This window comes from Periophthalmus magnuspinnatus, chromosome 22 (assembly GCF_009829125.3).
Source record: "Periophthalmus magnuspinnatus isolate fPerMag1 chromosome 22, fPerMag1.2.pri, whole genome shotgun sequence".
In the NCBI taxonomy this organism is placed as follows: Eukaryota; Metazoa; Chordata; class Actinopteri; order Gobiiformes; family Gobiidae; genus Periophthalmus; species Periophthalmus magnuspinnatus.
The window spans coordinates 15292957-15313667 of record NC_047147.1 but is presented as its reverse complement, the minus strand read 5'-3'; the positions used below and the strand labels follow the sequence as shown (position 1 = coordinate 15313667).

The 20711-nt window shown below is 41.0% G+C and overlaps 2 protein-coding genes across 3 annotated transcripts; one reads left to right on the top strand and one right to left on the bottom strand.

The window, feature by feature from the left end:
• The first annotated feature begins 132 nt into the window (after window positions 1-132).
• itgb1bp1 (integrin beta 1 binding protein 1) lies at window positions 133-2597 on the top strand. 2 transcript variants are annotated; one of them, XM_055231143.1, is made up of 7 exons: window positions 133-263; window positions 819-926; window positions 999-1077; window positions 1193-1320; window positions 1475-1567; window positions 1697-1846; window positions 1911-2597. In XM_055231143.1, the coding sequence occupies exons 2-7, from the start codon at window positions 855-857 to the stop codon at window positions 1980-1982; spliced, it is 594 nt and encodes a 197-aa protein (XP_055087118.1). In that variant the 5' UTR covers window positions 133-263; window positions 819-854; the 3' UTR covers window positions 1983-2597. The 2 variants fall into 2 exon arrangements, with proteins under 2 accessions (XP_055087118.1, XP_033844193.1); XM_033988302.2 differs by having other exon boundaries at window positions 133-324; window positions 1911-2195.
• A 152-nt stretch (window positions 2598-2749) lies between these two features.
• asap2a (ArfGAP with SH3 domain, ankyrin repeat and PH domain 2a) lies at window positions 2750-18555 on the bottom strand. Its single transcript, XM_033988405.2, has 28 exons — window positions 18033-18555; window positions 13636-13708; window positions 11785-11930; window positions 11331-11405; window positions 10379-10428; window positions 10045-10174; window positions 9886-9971; window positions 9361-9436; window positions 9194-9280; window positions 8562-8665; window positions 8300-8369; window positions 7980-8067; window positions 7660-7708; window positions 7356-7522; window positions 6993-7126; window positions 6729-6823; window positions 6351-6540; window positions 6195-6280; window positions 5989-6104; window positions 5799-5866; window positions 5614-5721; window positions 5341-5530; window positions 5026-5175; window positions 4889-4955; window positions 4454-4512; window positions 4248-4321; window positions 3935-4054; window positions 2750-3276 (listed from the first exon to the last, which is right to left on the bottom strand). Exons 1-28 carry the CDS (start codon window positions 18156-18158, stop codon window positions 3202-3204), a joined length of 2859 nt encoding a protein of 952 aa, XP_033844296.1. The 5' UTR covers window positions 18159-18555; the 3' UTR covers window positions 2750-3201.
• Window positions 18556-20711: the final 2156 nt, after the last annotated feature.

Genomic DNA, 20711 nt, shown 5'->3' with positions numbered 1-20711 from the left:
CCCATGAGCGACAAACCGAACACATTCTCGTATTGTATTTGGCTTGTGAATTTGGATTTTTTTTCTCTTCTGGTTAAATTGTTTGTATTCGAGAACTTCGTGACATTTTACGCATCAAAACGGCGTATGAAGGCATAAGTTCATTGACCAAGTTCTTTGCTGCGTTCCCTTTAAGAACTTTGGGTGGAGGCTGTACGTTAAAGCTCAATGATGGCGAGTCGTTTCACTCAAAGCCGAGTAAACAAGAGAATTTTGGCTGAAAAGTAAGATCTGGGGCCGAAGGGTCACACCAAAGAGGCATCGGTGCGAATAGCTGTGATCCAGGTTGGCCAAGGTTTTACAGCCTCCATGAATATTCCGCTTCTGTTTTCATAAAGTGTTGGCATTTGGTTTGAATTAGTGTGATGCAAACTTATATAGACACTCGAATTCACACAACGTAGCAATGGATGCCTAAAATGTATAAGGCTGTGTAACCTTGCCAAACTTGTCTTCAATAAATTATGTGATAAGCACCTAACAGGCCAACGAGTTATAAATGTTTTATTACTGCTACTAACGGCCGTGAAAACTTAGCAGAACATGGATGTGATGTGGTGCAACATTGGATTGTATTTGACATTTAACTACTTCCAAGAGAATGTTTATATTTACTTGTTACTCTTTTCAAAGAGTATCAAGTAAATATAAACATACTCTGGTAGTTGCCTGTGAAACCCATGAGCCTGCATAAACAGTGATGGTCACCCTGACTCAGACGATGATCACTGTGCAGTTTTTCCCCATATTTGTTCTGAAAATGTCCCTTTGTTGTTCAGTTTGAGGGCTCAAGTGTAGACGCGTCATGGTGAAGAATGTTCCGGAAAGTAAAGAAGCGTCACAGCAGCAGCAGCTCCCAGAGCAGTGAGATCAGCACCAAGAGCAAAGTACAGGCCCGGCCCAGAGATGCACACAGGTGATGTTTGGATAGAGCTCTAACTTTCCTCTGTGTTCCTCAGTCTGTGGAGTCCAGTCTAGGAGGGCTGTCCAGGTCCAGCACTGTTGCCAGCCTCGACACAGATTCAGCCAAGAGCTCAGGTGCACCACTGTTTCGTGTTGTTTTCAATAACATTTAGTAACTTTAGGCTTTTCAATAGGTTAATAAATAAAGAATACATGTTCTGTTAGTGATGCCAGTGCTATTGGTGTACAGGGAACAGCTCTGAGGCATGTGCAGAGTTCAGGGTGAAGTATGTGGGAGCCTTAGAGAAGATGCAGTTTGATGTGAGCAGGACTCTTCAGGAACCACTGGACCTCATCAACTACATTGACACAGCCCAGGTGACATCTGTGCTCCATATGCTAGTCCTAGCAGAAACTAGATGGCAGATAGTGGGGTGGCTGACCATTTGCACTATTTGAAAACTTTTAATGCAACTTGATATGCTATGCCATTCTTTTTCTCAACAAAAATATGATTTGGCTCCTTCTACAGCAAGATGGAAAGCTGCCTTTTGTGCCTGTGGAGGAGGAGATAATTCTAGTTGTGTCCAAGCATGGAGTCAAAGTGGCCTCAATTGACCAGTGTGTGAGTGAAAAATATAATATAAAATATCATTTAAACCACCATTTATATGGACTTCCATTTCTGCTGAATGTTTGTGTTGGATGAAGTCCTTTCTGAATAAGACTATAGGTTTTGGGCTCTTTTGTGCAGGATGTCTTGCATCGTCACCCCTTGTACCTAATTGTCCGAATGTTGTGTTACGATGATGGCCTCGGCGCAGGAAAGAATCTTCTAGCTCTCAAAACCACAGATTTGAACCAAGAAGTGTGCAGCATCTGGGTGTACCAGTGCCACAGCTCGGTGAGTCTGCAGTCAAGTCTGCTGTAATCTTCCACTGTATTAACCTTTCTCCTGTTATGTGCAGGAGCAGGCTCAGGCCATCTGTAAGGTACTGTCAACAGCATTCGACTGTGCTCTGGCATCCGAGAAGTCCTGACCAGCAAGTAGAACTCCAAACAACTAGTGCCTTTGCTTTTGAAATATGCAAGATTCTCCTATATGAATAATATTTTTGTACCTCAAAATGTACTGTATATTTATAAATTATATTCATGCATTTGGTACAAAAACACATGCACAGGCATAAATGTGAGTTATTTGCTACAATGTTGTAATGTCTCCATTGGTACACAAGGCTAAACCCTCATACTTTTGTTTTCATAAACATTTTTCATTATAGTTTGTTCTTTTATTGGAAATTAACAGACTATTTTAAGTTTTTACTTTTACCTGAAATGGATACCAAGCCACAAAAAGGCCATGCCTCCTTTATGTGGTACCTTTAGTTTTTAATCTTTATGTGCTTAAGTTAATGTGCAATATCTGTATAATGCCTGTTTTAGCATTTTTTAAAATCATAATCATTTTTAACCCACAATGTTTTGGGGGTTTATTTCATACTTTCAAACTTAGGTGGTACGTAATTTACTTTACGTACATGGTACTTGCAACTTTACTTCTTAATCTAAGTAAGTCTTTTCTTTAATATACGTTTTGTTCATGTATGTGGTACAGTGATTTTGTACATGCTCATTAAAATTACATTGCCACCAGTTATGTATCTCCTTGTTTAACATTATATTATCTGATGTATCACTATTCTCCAGCAGAGGGAGTACAAATATAAGTACAGTCTGTGCAGATATTATTTAAATAATCATGTTCCATTTTAAACATGTAAAACAAACTAGTCCTCAGACAGAATATTAACAATTTGTTTATTTCCCTCTTTTTCTACTTAGGCACACAAGTTCAACAGAGGCTAAGCTACAATTCTGCTTCACCCCAGCAAATTCACTATTACATTACATTCAAATATAAACAACTTTATTTACATGAGAAAAAAAAAATCAGTGTCCAGTGAGTTAACTTATATTATCTTTCATTTTGTTATGGAATACTCTGCTTCATTGGGTCCCAGTTTTAAGAATCATGTCTTAGAGCCTTTACGCCACCCGACATGTACGGACTCAATAGCAAAAGCGAAAGGGCTGGGCATTGTCTCTAATAACAGAACAATCAGCTACAAGACAAATATGAATTGTTTTCATTGTGAGAGGCCTAAAAACAGTCTTTTAGTGTTAGTTCAGGAAGTTCTAGTGACAATCGAGATGCCATTTGCCCTATGGATCAGCAACATACTGTGATTGCTCCTCTCAGTCGGCAATGTAGTGGACAAAGGTGACCGGGAAGGCCCCTCTTCTCGTGGGGTCACCCTCAATATGTCCGAGCTGTGAACACAACATAACTTAAAAAAAGATGAAGATAAGCCAGCACTGCAAGATAATATTCTACTGAAGCTTCAAATTAAGATGGATAATTTAGATCTAGTCCAACAACTCAATGACCTCTGTATCTCATATCATTGCATACATTTTTCTCACTGGGTTGGCTAAATTAGAATAAGGTACAATACCACTATCACAACCACTGGGAAACTATGAGGTTGATTTGAAAAACAGTTACCTCTCCAACATTCAAATCTCACAATGTTGTTGTTTTAAACCTGGAATCAGAAAATTCTACCTTGAAATCCAAGAGTTTTGTGCAAGAGCTGTGTATCCTTTATATTTCTATATTTTGATTATCCCCTTGAAGTGTGTCATTTCATTTACGAGGAGGTTATATATTTATGCCAATTACATTTCTTTCAGGAAGTAAAATACAAAAATAACACATTTTAAAGTCATCTATGTATGTTTAATGTTTAACGTTTAACTATTCATGAACCATGATCATGTTAGCTCTACTGCATATGTTGCAAAAGTAATCCAACCAAGGCTCCCATGTGTCATACAGGAGCTCCTGGGTTTAGCACATCACTAATGCTTAACCAACATTTATTCTTTGCACTGTGAACTGACATGTAGAAATGGCAGAGATACTGACCCACCACTCCTGGTCCTCCTCTCCATCCACCACAATCACCTCACCCTCAGAGAAGGTCAGCTCATCTGGGTTATCTGCGACACACTTGTACATGGCTTTGACTCTCTTTGGCCTCTGCTTCTAAAAAACAAGGATTAAAGTCTTTCACTTTTTGGGCTTATCCTACTTGTGTCATTAAAATTAACACTACAAGATTATTTTAAAAAACAGATGATTAAAGAGGAAGAAACAATTAATTGTGATAGACACAGCTGGAAAAGAGCCAGACCACAGTAGAAAAAATATGGGACAGGAGTATTGTACAGTTACTCACGGTGTAGGCCTTTCTGTGTGTCGGCCCCTGAGACTGACCACTGGAGTTCTGAGGGCAGCCAAGCACTTCCTTTGCTGGAACAGGAAGAGGCAGTGACATCACATTACATTTGACAATAAACAGACTTCCCATTCTCTGTGTCAAACAGGAAGACATTCTGCGGAGTGGGCAGAATGAGACATTATTTAGTTGCTTAGTTTACCCACCTAGTCTTTCAGAAGATTCACTTTGAGCAGGGGCTCCACGGATGAAGCCTTTGTCATATCTGAAAACAGAAAAAAAAAAAACATGTAACATTATATTCTTGTACAATTATATTAGTCACCACTAAAAAAACATAAATTTCAAGAATTTCATGGCCAATACCAAATACTAAAAATCATTTTACTTTGAATTTACACGTCTATGTTACTGGTGGTAAATATACTTCAGTGTTAGACATCCAGAGTCTCCTGCCTGTCTTTACAATTCTGAGACAACTTGAAATATTTTCCACAAAAGTAAAACATTTTTTTCAAAAAAGATCCCAGTACCACTGAAAATTTGACAAACTGAAGCAAGCAGTGGCAGAGAGCCAGTTGTATTCAGAGTACACACTGTGCGCACACAAATTCATCTTCAGGTATGTAAGAGACACTTACCTAGCAGACGATCGAGGGGGTGCTGCTCTGGAGCCCGATTTCGACTTCAACACAGAGGAAGTCAGTCCTGAAACACAAAAGTCATATATAACATAGTACACTGGAATAATACAGCAGTACAAACAGGGTTTCCCCACCTCCAGCTGAGATGAGTCTGAAGGGGGGAGCAGGAGGGTGCATGTTGGGGGGGTCTGAGGATGACCTTTGTCGCCCACACATGTCTAAAGTACTGGGCTTCCAGTTGGGTGTTGATGTTTGAGCTGTCCCTCCTAAACCAGGCAACTGAACTGAAATCAGATACAAGAGTTTAGTCCGTATCCCTAATCTACTCATATTATACTTTTTGCTCTTGCAAGAAAGTAGTGCTTTCATTAAAAAACAAAAAAGTAGAGTCTTAATGCAGATACATTTATACTGTTTAGTATACAATATTGTGTAGTTTACTAGCATACCCAGGTTCCTTGGAGGCAGTGGAGGGGCAGACCCAGTACAGGGCAGTCCAGGCTGAGCGTTAGAGCTCAGGATAGTGCCGTACGTCTCATTGTTGACCATGAAAGCTCTGTGCTTGTCCTTGAGTCCGTCGCGATTGCTGGAGGGGGTGTAACAGCTAAGAGGCCGCTCCTCTCTGCGCAGTGGGCTGGGCTGTTACACACAGGCAATGAAGGAATTACAACAAAGAAATGAATGTTATTCAGATTTAACACACTCAGGCTACCCTCTCTCACCTTCTCATCCAAGTCCTCGTCGCTTTCATCCAGGTCATCATGGCGCAGACACCACTCATACTCCACATGGACATGACAGTGGAACTTCCCCGCTAGTGCCTGGTTCAGCTGCATGTGGGCGGACAGCAGGACAGACAGATGAGTTTACTAACTGAGAATAGCCCAATGTGTGATGTGGCACTCACCAGTTCCTCACACTGGATGTGTTTGAGTCTGCGAGCGATGTCCAGAGGAGTCTCCCCAGACTCATTGGCTGCAAAACAAAACCATACATTACAGAAACATACTGAAAAAGACATATGACTAAGCACAAATAGCAGAAGCTGAGTGTAGTGAAAAAGAGAATAACAAAATGTATGATGTGCATTTTCTCACCGATGTCTATGGAGGCCTTCCCTCGCAGCAGCAGTTTCAGACACTCGCTGTTGTCTGTCAGACAGCAGTAATGCAGGGCTGTGCTGCCTTTGGTTGTCTGCTTATCCAAGTTCAGACTGCAAGCATGGCACGCAAACAGAAGCTCAATGGATATTTATCACAGCACAGCCAATTCAACAAGATTCATTATAGCACTCAGAGTTAACCTGTTCTGTGTGAGGAAATCCACAATATGAAGGGATGTTCTATCAACCAGTCTCACAGCTAGGTGTAGGGCTGTTTCTCCTGGTTCCTGGGAACAGAAATTAAGTAATGAATATCAAACTAGGTTGAATATCAAACATGATGTTTCGGGCACTGACATGCTCATTGGTCAGAGGAATGGGCTCCATCAAGTCCACCCCCTCAGCATACACCTGAAGGAGGGTGAAGATATCGCGACACTTCACAGCCTCACACAGCGCCTGCAGTCGGGACACTGCATCGGGACACTTCCGTATTGCAAAACGCTTCTCAGTGTATTTAGCCACAATAAAGTCTTTTCTGGTCTGCCTGGTGAGACACAGGAGGGTTAGCAGTGCACATTACTTTTACAGTTGTATATTTATTTTTATTCCATTTGCTTGGTAAAACATTTATGCTTTAAACACAGCACTCACCCCTCTACAGCCCTGGAACTATAACATAAAAATGCTAAAATTACTGAATTCATGTCCTCTATTGCATAGAAGAAAACTTACATGTCACTGGCTGGGTTGGGTTTCACCGCACTTTGAGCAGCTAAACCTGCCTCCATGATTTCATTAAAGCTTGCATTCCCCACATTCTTGGCCAACTGTAGAGTACACACATCAGAACAGTATTTTACAGTCATCAGCTAAAACCACAGGTGGTCAGAGGAGGGCTGCAGTCAGTGGAGTTCTAATCTGACCAAACGAGATGGTAGTGATTTCATACATAATACTGTGTTACATATAAAGGCCTGCTGATGAAACACCACATACCAAGAGCTCCGAAGTGCTGAGGACATCTAGAGTGAGAGACTGGATCCTAGAAAAGTGGACCCCTAGCTCCCGGTGGATCCCTGAACACTCAATGCACGTGAGGATTCCCAGGTTTGTGGACAACCATGTGGGGTCTGAGAGGCAGGAGAGCAGAGGGTCACACAGGAACAGAGCCTATTGCTGCCAACTTTTATAAAAATGTATTGAGCCATTGTGGGAACAGAGCCTATTGCTGCCAACTTTTATAAAAATGTATTGAGCCATTGTGGGAACTTCACTAATAACATAAGTGAAGGAGCAGACTGTTTCTCTGGTATCATATAAATAATAGTTAAGGTGCTGCTGGGCATGGCCTGCACTCACCAGGGGCTCCACAGTCGCAACACTCGCTGTTCCCACTCATCCTCTTCACCTCTCCAAGGATGGCCCTGGTCAGCTCCTGTACAATGTTATTCTCGCCTGTGTGCTGGTTCCCTTTAAACGCCTGGTTCAGAGCCTCTTCTTTACTGTTCTGCAGCACTGAAATCCAGCTGCCGACACAATAAGATAACTCAGTTAGGAATAAAAAGAGTAGAGCAGGAGTAAGCTGATACTATGATGGCTCTGTAATGGGCAGGAGATGGACCGTGTGTGAGGCACAAGTGTGTGCTTATATCAGAGTACTTACATCTGACAGTCCTGGTCATCCTCTGCCTGAAAGTGATACGTTCTGTCATCTGAAATGATTACACAAACGCAACAGCATTTATGTAAAGAGTTATGGTAAAGGTGCTCTACACACATAGTTATGAGAAATTACTGTTTGACAATTATGCACTCTTGTGTCATCATAATTATGCTATGACTGCATCAAGCAGATGATGTAGTTACTTTGCTGGGTTGCTCTCAGCTACTTAGTCAGCTCAGACTATAGTGAACAGTTTAACAATTGAGCACTGAGTACTGCTGTGTGTGAACAGAGATGTGAAGGAGGGACAATAATCTTACGGGAGATGAGGTCAAAGCTTTTCTTCTCCTCTGGGTTGTGTTTCACCTGACAGGTTAGCAGGTTCAGTTTTGCAGGCAGTCTGTTGGCCTGAAAAAACACATTTCAGTGAGCAAGAATGAGTTCTTTTAGGAAACATGTGAATAACCAGAACATAAAGATACATATGGCAATAATAACAAATGAATGCAAATAACTAACTTTATCGTCATTTTCATCCGGGTACATCAACGTAAATGGGAGAGTTGCATTTAGGCCCGTAGTATCAGTACACTAAAACTCATCCCGAGAGTGCAGACCAGTTAAAGTTTAGTTTGCTTACAGTGCCATGTGAAATGGTGAGGTATCCATTTTTCGCAGTGCACTTCCTCTTCTGCCAAACCTTTCGCAACCTGCAGCAAAAATGCAAAAGTAAGGAGCAGGGAAGCAATCAAATTTAGTTAATTCAAACTAGCATAGATACAATACAATGTGGGTGTGTGCATTTTAAAACAGCTCAAACCACAGAATAGTGTAGGTAGTTATTTTAGGAAGTATTTTTTGAAAACCATAAGTATGCCATTCAGTCATAATTGAGATCTCACCCATCACTCTTCTTGTAGAGAAAGCCGCTGCGCTCTGTGCCATGCTCCTTGTTTCCCTGTGGCTGGTGAAGGCTGTAGGTTGTTGATGGCCGCACCTGAGAATCCTGAGGCACACAAATTAGGAAGACCAATCAGGCTCACATAAAATAAAAACATGTGTAGAGATCACACGGTTTCTGTAGCTTAGACAGCCAAAAGAAATGTCTAAAAGACATTTCAGGTGCAAAGTAAACTTTGTTGTTTGTTTGTTGTTTTGACATGTTAAAATTAGCCTCTAAAAGGCAAAAATAGATTTGCAGACGTTTTGGCTGACCAGATCACACTTTGTATGAATATAATTTTAAAATCAGTATTTCACAATTTAAACGTGTGATGGTTTATAAAAGCAAATAAAACAGTAAGAGAAACAAGCACAGAAAGGTCACTTACTCTCCTAGACTTGTGTTGGACGCAGCAGAAGGGAAAACACATTTAGATGAAACCCATCACTACAAGTAAATAATCTATTTTAACTTTAAACTGTCCTTAGCAGAGTCTCTCTTTCAAGGGTTGTGCAAGTAAAAAGATGATCATAAAACATAACTACCATACATGATGTAGTTGGATAGAGAGTCAACATGGAGCTGTTATACCTCCTTTTGCTCCACCTGCAGAACGGTCTTCAAAACATCTCGTAATTGAGTCAGCTGCTTCCTCTCCTCATCCTGTACCTGCTTTATCTGAAAATGCACAATTGATTGGTGACGGATCAGAAGAACTAAGATGATACAATCTATTATTACATAGAAAAAAAGTGCACCGTATGCAGATCTGTAGCCAATTTCTCTATTGAGGGCTTTAGGTTGTCCACAGCTTTCAAACCGTCCTGAAAGAAACTGAGAGAAAAAAATGACTTGTTTTTCCATAGATCTCTGATGTGCTGTGTTTGCATAGTTAAAGATGCACCATTCTTCTGATAGGGGGCCTGTTGTCTTACAATCTTTAAAAGATCCATCCATTCATAATTTATATCCATGTAAGCAACTTTTGCAGCTACAGCTGCCCTGGGGTCAACTGAAGAAAGCAAGGCTGCCAATTTGCAGAGGCAAAAGGAGATATTTTGCCCAAGGGGTGGGTTGTTAGTCTGGCTGTGTCTCAGTGGTTAGAGTATTTAACTAATAGAAGTGAATTCTTGGCTTGTTGATTGGTTAGTGTATCATGTATTCATTTTACAGTAGAAGTGAATTAAAGAAGGTCAGAGGCCTGTGCTGTACATTCACTTGTTAAGTGCTTGTGTGGGCAGAGCAGCATGAGCGGGAAGAAATGACATGAGGAAGAACCTTACTTGCACTGTGCGTGGAAGTACTTAATAAGGTTTTGTAGAAGATCAACTCCCTTCTTGATCTTGATCTCATTGACTTTAAGAAGAAACTGAAATCATAAAACGACAAAAACTACATTAACTCCATGTCCAACTGTTTTCTGATGTTTGTCCCACACTCACCTCACACATCTGTAGCTGGAAAAACCTCCTCTCTTTCTCCATCTCCTCTGCGATCTCAGCCCCACTAATTTCAGTACGAATCATGCCGTGTTGCCTTGCATGCTCCTTCTTCTCCTTCTCAATCTTGGTGCTGACAAGAAAGAACACAAATATTAATCTATGCGTAGTTGATGTGTAAAAAATACACTGAAGTAGGGATATGACAATGACAAATGTATGCATTACTGAGACTTTATAATGTTCATGATATGTCATTGCAAAAAGAAACACCATTTTATAAATTTATGAAAATACAATTTTGATATTTGATACATAGCTATGGTAGATTTCTTACACTTTTGTTTCATAGTCCTTCCATGCTTTATCAAATGGCTTTTTCAAGTCCTGCAGATAAATAACAACAATGTTAATTAAAAAAACAACCTAACTAAACAACAACCAAAAAATAATGAAAACACAGACATTAAGCTGACTTACATTAACCTGATTTATGTTACACCATCTTTAGGTCAATTATAATGTACTTGAGAATAGGGCTGTAATCAACTTAAGATATGTCCTGCCAGTCAATTAGTTGACTAAAAAGGGGCTGTGGCATAAACTCTCAAAACTATTACGTATCTTGGTATCTGACCTAAACTGCGCTCACATTACATTGCCATGCAGCTGTAGTCTTATAATTACATAAAAACAGATTAAACTTGAAAATCAGGAGTTTAATCTGTCTTTTACATATAAATACCAAAAAATACCAAATCTCCAGCTAACTCACTGACTCATTTCTGCTGTTGTCCCATATAAATCCTTCTAAATAAAATAATTAGTCCACATTTACAAACGTTGGTTAACACAATCGATCAATGAAACGACTAAAGGCCCACAGCCGGCTGGCTATAGCCAGGACTGTACTGGCATTGCTCATCTGTGCCACATGTGTAAACATCATGTTATACCACAGTCTCTGGTGCCAAAAATGACATAAAATTTTAAATCCATTGGTCCTGACGGAAAAGCAAAAAAAGCTCACTTTGTCCCAAAATAAGGAAAAGCAGAGAGGAAGCAGCTCTGATGGAAGGTTGAAGAGAGGTCATAAAAACAAGGCTGCAAGGAAGGAAATGTCAGCTCAAAAAACAACACTCAGGCTTAAAAATACAGGCTTGGCTGGGCACACAGAGCCACTGACCACACAGAATGCACATCCAGCTATCGTCATACTGGGATTGTAGAACTTTGGCCATTGCGTTATGAAGCTAGAGGCACTGAACAGTTGAGTGGCCGTAGCTTACCCCTTTGACTCCCTTTAGATCTCCCTTGAGAAGGCTGTCCAGAGGAAAGGTGATGATGTTGTTCATGTTCTGAAACTGAAACAAAACAAGAGGAAATGCTGCAGTTAGCACGAAGTCTACCAAGTATGTGACTACATCCCCCCTCAACCTGACAAACATATTCACAGAACATAGGGTCATTTGAGGAAAAGCTGTGTAGAACATTGTCACTGTCAGACATTTATGCATTAACATAAGAAACAAAATGTAGGTGGCACTCTCTCAGATGGATCAATGCGCACATCTACTCAGAATATAATCTGTGAATAGAATATAATCTATATATATATATCCCATTAAGGGTTAAGGGGTATTATTGAGAACTGCAGTTAAAAAAACTCACTTTTAATGCACTTTGTTTGGTGCTCAGTTGTCTGAAATGATTACTGTTCCAACTGTAGGACCGTAAACTCACCAGATTTTTGAAGAGGGCTGTGAGCTCCTTAGTGAAGACTGAGAACTTGAGGAAGGCCGACCCCAGGTCGGGATCTTCTCGGTAAACACAGTTTTCTCCAAACTTCTCCAGGGCCTGAGTGTACTGCTCCTCGTTCTCCACATGAGCTAATAACATACCAACATTAGCTTGACAGTACAGATGCAAAACATTATATTTGAAAAAGACATTATTCAGTTGTGTTTAAGAATGCTTGGATCGAAACAGTAAGTGTCAAAAAGAATGAAATAAATAAGACACACAGAGTCACTTGCTTGTGTTTCAGTTACCATAGGTTACTTGAGAAGGTAGCTGTGTAAGCCATGCCTTAACCAATACCTGGCACAGACCTCATTTTACCATGCAAATGAACCCATATTACAATTCAGAGTGGGTATCTCTCCTCCCTGTTAGACCTGCTGACACCTCCACACATGGGACACTACAGAGCCGGGGAGGAGCACAGGGACATGCTGCCATGGTGACCCAAACTATGGGGCTGGAGCTGTCACTATGACAACCATGGACTGTGGAGATGAATCTAAACCCAGAGACCTGTGGCTGGAGCCTCCGGTCAGGGTCCAGGAGCTTTAACATTAGAACAGTCAAAAGAGACAACTGACTTTAAAAAAGGTCAAAAATACAGAGGGGAGTGTCATGTTTCCTCTCAGCATTTAGGTTAGGTTAGTTTATTTGATATTTGTAGTTAGAATTATCATGAATCTGACCTGCTTTCTACAATTTCAAATAAATCTGATGATCTAAAAGTCCCCTAGTCTAGTGAGTCAGCTTTCCTTGATTTTGATCAGATGACAACAGGAACAGGTTTTCCAGAGACCAGCAAGAAGGGTCCCTGTCCTCACTCTAAGACTGTCCTTGCTTGACCTCAGCAGTAGTTTATGGAGCTATAGTACATTACATGAAAATGAAAGTCAGTGCAGTTCCTTGTCTGTGTTTTTTTTCAGCTCAAATGCTTCTGCCAAAAAGTGAGAAGTAGAATCAATCTGCACACCTCACTTCAGTAGTTACCGATAGTGCTAACTGGAACATCAGCAGCACATCCCAAGCTGTACAATGGAGATGTGTTTTTTTGTTTGTCCACAAGTGCAGCTGCACTCGCAACATGCTGTGGTGTGGAGCCTACACAAAGACATGTGTTTGTTGATAAGCATGTAAAAGCGTGAAGGGCCCGCCATGCCTGAGCAACCACACACAAACCCAGCCCCTCCCAACAGCTCCTGGGGGTCCAGGCTCCACAGCTGTCCCTCTGTCCTCAGCACATTATTCAGGCTGTGCGCGGCCCTCAGCAGGGCAGCATGTATTCTACTGAATAGAGACTATGCGACTGGGTCCACCTCCGCTTTAGAGCTCGAAGAACCAACTAACCAGAGCCAGTTACAACATACATCACAGATGACATCATTATGGCCGACTCTTAGGGTCCTTTCAAGAAAATAACCATGGCAAATGTAGACAGTATGTGTAGTATTTATTGTACTATAGTACAGAGGTTCCCAAACTGTGGTATATGGGGTAGGCAAAAAGAGCTACAGACAACTGCCCTCTTGCCTGCATTTAAAATTTAGATTTAAATGTATATACCAACTATTAGATATAGTATGATGTGTGCAAAGGGCCACAGTACTAAGAAGCTGGCAGAACATATGTGGAACAGAACTAGCTAAATTCCCTGGACGTTCAAGGTATTCTACCATCTACCCTGACAGGCAGTGACCCAGCTTCATAGTATCAACAAACCAGAGTTAACCCTTAAGTTACTTCACTGTTTAATCAAGTTGGGTAGTACAGGACCCCAGCTCCAGGCACACTCACCTAGTCCAGATGTGTAGATGGCCTTCACAGACTTTTTCATTTTGTACAACACACTGCGGTCAACATCCAGAGCCTGCACATAAACACAACATGGAGGAAAATGAGATAATATCCAAACACCAAAAATATCAAAATTAATAGAATAATTTGCTGTCTATTAGGAATGGCCGAGATATATCGGTCCCAATATCACAATCAGCAAATATTGGAAAAAATAGACAAATATTTGGCAAAATTTTTCGGGGATGTCCCAGTCTGTGTATGTGTCATTCACAGTTTGTCCTCAGTGCATCAAATGTCTCTTTTTGAATAGACCAGAGTACTAATAGAATAACAAAAAATAAAACAAAAAAATATAGCTGTATGGTTTACACAAACATGTCACAAATTATTTTATATTTTATTTTTACAAAAGTGAAAAGTTAATTTGTGATCTTTACTACAGCTTATGATACATTTATGGGCCTTGCTAAAACTCGGTAAAAACGGTATTGTTACACAAAATCCATATTGGATCATCCCTACTGGCTGTGGACATCATGTTTGGACATTATACCGCATCCTATAAACATGGGACATGAAATATATTGCTGTCACGCTCCTTGAGATGGTCCATCTCTGGAAAATGACACGGTGACACAAATGAAATGGGTTTATACTCAGTACTTTCTGTATCAATCAACAGTGAGTGTGTGAATGAGATGAAACACAACATGCGTGGATTAAGATGTTAAAGATGGATTTGCCAGGGCAGTGCGAATGACATAATGTTACATAATGTTCAGTATTTTAATAAACTGCATAAATACATTATTGCTTTTGGAAACACACCTTTGACCAAGCTGTCTTTAAGCCAAATAGGTAATCTGTAACAGACATGTGTCACTTACAACATGCTAAAGATGCTATATTATAGAGGTATACCAGGACAAATATTTTCACTTGAAATTACAGTGAGCGTCTTCATTCTTGTGGACTGAAGCCAATGGTGCAGATTTGTCCAGACACAAATAAGCCTCATCAGGTCCTAAAGCCACATGGCCATATGTTTGTGATTTAGTGTTATTTAGAGTTTAGCCTTTCTGCCACAACTGTGTCCAGTTCAGGCTTCATGGCTGACAATACGATAATGATCACGATTTGCAGATACATGTCATAATCAATGTCTGTGGTAACCTTTAAATCCTAGGGTCACTGGTTCATGCCCTGAGTCACTTTTTATCTGGTTTAATGTTTACCTCAGCCCCCAAAAAATGCTAACTTCTGAGATGTAAACTATACATTCCCATTCATCCTATTAAATAAATTGAATTTAGATTTAAAAACACACACACACACACACACACACACACACGCCAACTGCATGTGGGACATAAACAGTGTTGTGACATGAACTGTCAGTACTGTCAGTACATGTACAGACAGGACTAATGTTTGCGTAGGATCGATAAAGGCAATACTGTCCCCATAGGGACATAAAATCTCAAATGCTAAATGTTTTCACATAAATGAATTAGCTTGTATCATTCATAACAGGCTAATGAGGTAGAAGCCATAAACAAACAACACAAGAGCAGCAGGCTTGACTGTTCTGATTCCAATAGTGTGAAAGGCCTCCAAACTGACAAAGGGAGGCCAAACAGCAGCAAGTGAATCATGTAAAGCACAGAGATAATGGACAGAAGCAAGCTGCAAAGTCTGCACAAATATGAGCAGTTTATTCAGGGACAGTTCAACTTCAGTCCATTGTCTGTTGAAGGGTTACTGGACTGAAAGACCATCATGCCCCCTGTGTCCTGGCCCAGTCTGGGCTCATGATAAAGTATACTACATATATTCTATATATAATATGATTTAAAGAAGACATTGTCCTTTTTGTCTGCTCTACAGTGTTTAAATTCACAGATTTTTGATCACTCTGAATACAACTTTGAGACAGTAAATGAGAAGGGAAACAATTATAACATGGTTAAATGTCCTCCTTTAAAACTAGCTCTAAATTTGCAGTCATTTAAAAAAGGAGTTTTTAAATACAGACATTATACTAGATATTATACATTTGCTCCAAAAGTGTAATATTTGTATTATGCCTTATATTTTCCTTGTGCAGCAGACACCTCACCTGAGCACAACATCCCCACCTTTACAACCGGAGCAAATAGCACAACAGAGCAGTTAGCATTGCTACCTCAACAGAACAAGTGCACATTAAACCAAGAGCACGTTGACAAAGCAAATTCATTCAGCAACAACAAACAAAAACACTTTTCTCTTAAAAAAAACATATCTTTAATTATAAAGCTATTCAATCCAAAATCCAATTGTGATCTGATCCCTGAGACGATATTCAATGCTTCTGTGTTTAATGGAGCTCTATGTTTAAATGGAAACACTTTAACCACACCCCTACAGCCTTCTGACATTCTATTATTGAGTGAAAAGTTAATGCAACACTGTGAAGTGTGAATTTTCAGAAGCAGCAGCGGCATCTTTTTTCTACCTTCAGTGCACTCAAGTACTTTACATCAAACACTTAATCACCCATTCACTCCTGTGTGCAATGGAATCTAATCATTGTTCTTTCAATTCAGTAATTAATTGAATATCAATTGGCCGATATGCTGGGTTGATATTTGCATTTTTTGGAGTATCGGCTATTGGTCTGACTGGTTCTGTGTCTAAAGAACTGCACAAAACATAATTAGCTCTCTTAAAAGGTCTGAGGTTTAAAAAAAAAAAAAAAGATAAACTAATGCTGCTTAAGGACATCTCGGAGATAGTAGTATATTTACAGTTTTTTTCTCTCTGCAGATACATGTTTTGAAGCCTCTGCATAGTCCAAGTATACTCTTATTAAAATTAGTTGGTTGTGATTATTTTAAAAATCAATTAGTTCAGATTAATTGATTAACTACTTTCAGTCCTAGTAGTTCCAGGGCAGCAGTAATCTTCTTAAGAGCAAAACTCAAAGTCCTGCTCTATGGCCAGCTAACCCAGGATGTGTGTGTGGAGGGCTGCAGTCTGGATAATCAGACTGAAGCCAGAAGACTTTCTGTGGACACCTGTTCACAGGCAGCTGTCCCATGCTGGTCCTGCAGCAGGACTGGGGGAGGCCGTTGGCTGGGAACAATCAAGTGACGAAAGCCATACACTAAATACAAATCCTCCTACAACCTTGTGACCTCACTGAGGACAACACGTTTCACAGTGACCGTATGACAGAATAAGTTTCTACTTGAGACTCAAGAAATGTCATTTGAATCTTTACCATGGGAATTACAGGAAAGTGTGGTAATAACATAATTTGGAATGCTGTGAGTGTAGTGCTGTCACAATTATTAATAGGAAGAGGATCCACCACTGAGCCTTGGGGACACCATGGGTGACAGCGGTGGCAGGGGTAGGGATGGGCTGTTGTTGATGTTTACTCTTGTTATCAGTACTTTCATTCATAGCCAGTTGCCTACTAGCCACAGAAGAGTTCTTTACAAACATAAAACAGCATTACCCAATTCTTCCCATTTTGACACAATGAAAGTGATGGGGTTTTTTTGGGTTTTTTTTTTTTTTTGGAGACAGAGCTGAGCCAGTAGCAGAATGAAGTTCACCACTCTTTCTTTTGCACAGTAAAGAAATAAAAACATAGGTGTCCTACTAGTCTGGCTGTCCAGGCAGGTGTAAAGCATCAGTGAGAGCTCCTGCCCCAAAGAAAGAAAACAGAACGCCTCATGGCAACTCAATTATCTTTGAATATGCACATTTTTGATACTGTTGCACTTTTCTTACTTTTTGTCAAAGTAATATATGGCTGGACAACGTTCAGAACTTAAGAAGATGACTGACCTTATATCAAACTTATAAAATGATGCCTACATGTTTTGCTTTTGTTTGTTTGTTTTTAGGATTGCATGAAAAAAGTCAAAGACATGTAACACATCTAGTGAGGCAGACACCATTCTGCTCATGTGGGAAAATCTATTTTTATAAGAGACAGGGCGAGGTTGTTGTGAGCACAAAAGTAGGGAAACTGGGCCAGAGGAGGAGTCAGTGAAAGGCAGTGTAGCCAGCGGAAGTGTCCTTCCTGCTGACCTGTACTGACAGCAGCACACTGAGGATCACTGTACAGGCCTACTACTGCAACACAACGACACTTCTGTCCTGTGGGTTTTAACCACTTATCTACAATGCAAAGTTTTAACTTATGGATGAGTAAACCTAGTCAAACCTACGTGCCAAGAAGGCTTCACATAAATTCTTCTACTCAAGGGCCAAACACTGACAGCTGTCAGAGCTTTCAGCAATCGACTTCTTTGTGTTGGCTTTCACACCACTCAGCATGGATGGAGGCTGAGTGGATGGCGATGTACTTGGATGGAGACGGATCCAAATGCACTCACCTCTTCCAGCGATGCCACCGTGTTTCTGCAGTGGGACATCCTGGTAGTGAAGTTCGAGGCGGTGGGCGATTTATAATCCTCATTCGTCTCTGCCACAAACTCAGAAACTGTAATTTGCTCCGGCATAATGGCCCCTTTGTAGATCAGTGGAACTCGTCTTATTCCAGTTTGCAGTGAAGTCTGGGAGGTGAAGAAAGTTCAGAAAAGTAACTGCGGCGAGTGCAGAGCTGTCCCCAAACCGTACAGCATCGCGCGGCGCCAATGTCAGGACCGCTGCTCTCGCGACACGATCCTGTCCCGGTGGTGGCCACTCGCTCCTGGTCGATCCCCGCGGCGGATGAGAGGTCCCTTTCTGTCGCGTGTCCTCTACTTTATTTTAACTTGGTTTAGTCAATTTCGATGTTCAAATAGGGGTTCACGATTTCTCTCTGATCAAAAGAAGTTCTTCCTTTGAGATTGGCCCCGGGAAACAACAGCCCTCAACCCTGGCGTTTCCACGGGAGCGCATGGAAATTGACAAAGGTAGAGGCGGGACTAGAAGAGAAAGGAGTGGCCAATGGACAGCAGCGGTTCACGAGTAAAGACCAATGGGACAACACGACGGGCGTAGACTCGTGTAGACTTTGCTGTCTTCGTATCACCCTTAGTTTAAATTTCAAAATGCTTTAAAGTTCTTCACCATAATTTAATTAATGACTTTAGGCCTTTCAAAATACTAAGCAGAAAAAATATATAAACAAAAGCTGAATTTGCTTTTTTTTTTTAGGCAAAAAATAGAAAAGCAGGTCTTTTGTATTTTTTTCCTTTTACTATTCATCTATCCATTTTCTTCCGCTTATCCGAGGCCGGGTCGTGGGGCAGCAGTCTAAGCAGAGACTCCCAGACTTCCCCCACCCCAGACACTTCCTCCATATGCTCCGTTGGGACCCCAAGGAGTTCACAGGCCAGCCGAGAGACAGTCCCTTCAGCATGTTCTGGGTCTTCCCCAGGGCCTCCTCCCAATGGGACATGCCTCAGGCTTCTGGCAACAATGCCCGAACCATCTCAACTGGCTCCTCTCAACGTGGAGGAGCAGCGGCTCTACTCCGAGCTCCTCCCGTGTGACTGAGCTCCTCACCCCTTCACTAAGGGAGCACTCAGCTACCCTGCAGAGGAAACTTATTTAACCACTTGTATTTGCGATCTTTCGGTCATTGCCCAAAGCTCGTGACCATAGTAGAGGGTAGAAATGTAGACTGACCGGTAAATGGAGAGCTTTGCCTTTCAACTCAGCTCCTTTGGGGTCTTTTTAAAAAAAAATTAAAAAAAAAATTTCCTCAAAATTTTAATTGTGTTTTTTGCACTGAAAAAACACGCGTCCGTCCTTGCTCTGAGCAGACTTGCATCCCCACAAACCTGATCCTATTTAGCCTGGAGGATAGCCTACTACTGCATAATAGCATAAAAATATCTATGTCCATGGAGAATGTTCTGAAGTATTCTTTTAAGTTTAGCCAATATTAAAGTGTGACCTCCAGTTACTGTGGAAACTTAGACAAACGTTATTGATCCACAAGGGCAGTTTCCAGTGCAGTTTTGAATTTGAATGATTTATGGCAGAGTTAAGGTCAAATGCCTTGATCTGGCCTATAGTGAGGCAGGTAGTGTATCTGTCAAATCCAAGGTAAGGGAACGAAGAATATCTTAATCAGCCAAGCTTTTTAGCCATTTAATATAACTTTTAAATATGGCAAATGATAATGCTTTTATCATATTGGCAATTTTTACATCAAGCTGAGAAAGGAGAAGACAACCATCAAAGACCTTCAACCCCACCCCCCCTCACGGCTGATGTAGACAGACAGAAATTGAACTCACACATGATCCATCAATAAGGTCAAAAGGTCAGCCCCAGATGCACTCCTCCCACAATGTTCAGTCAACAATGAAAATGCGCTGAGCTGCTGCAGAGTCAAATCCCTGTTTCCGCTGTGGCTTACTTCTCCTGTACTCTGTATGATAGGATCCAACATGATGGATTGTCTAATAATCCCCGTTCACTAAAAGCCTCATTAATTACACTATAGAGCAGTTTCTGCTCTGCCTGACCCACAAGTCATATTCCACAGACAAACAGTCCCAAGTTGACCTTGTCGTTCTGAAGGGCACGTGTAATGATGAGAGGAGTGTGGCTTTCACTGTGATTTGATCAGAATAGCAGCATGTCAAAACAACTTTATCACAGTAGTTCATAACTTTCATAACTACGTGTATCCGACTGCTATGTGTTGCATGATGAGCCATTGTTTTCCTTGTTTAAAAGGGCAGGACACCCTGGAGACTTTATTGGCTAGGGAGTCCACTGACTTGTAAATGGTGCCCTCTGTAGGTTGTATTTAAAAATGTCTGACTCGACCGACAGAAATGACTAATAAAGTATATTTTATTGACAAACGGATAGTTAGGCTATTTCACCTATAGTCTATGCAAGTATCGGCTTTATATGTTGAATGTGTAGACTACTGTGAACATTTAGGCCTTAGCAGCAGCTTTAGGCCGGTGCTCTCAGGCTCCTTCATGAAGACACTGGAAAAGCTGGTCCTGGTTCACGTCCAGTCAAGCTGAGCGCAGAGATGGACCTGCTGCAGTTTGTCTATCGGCCTGGTATCGTCCTGCTGCATTGTACTCTGACCCACGAGG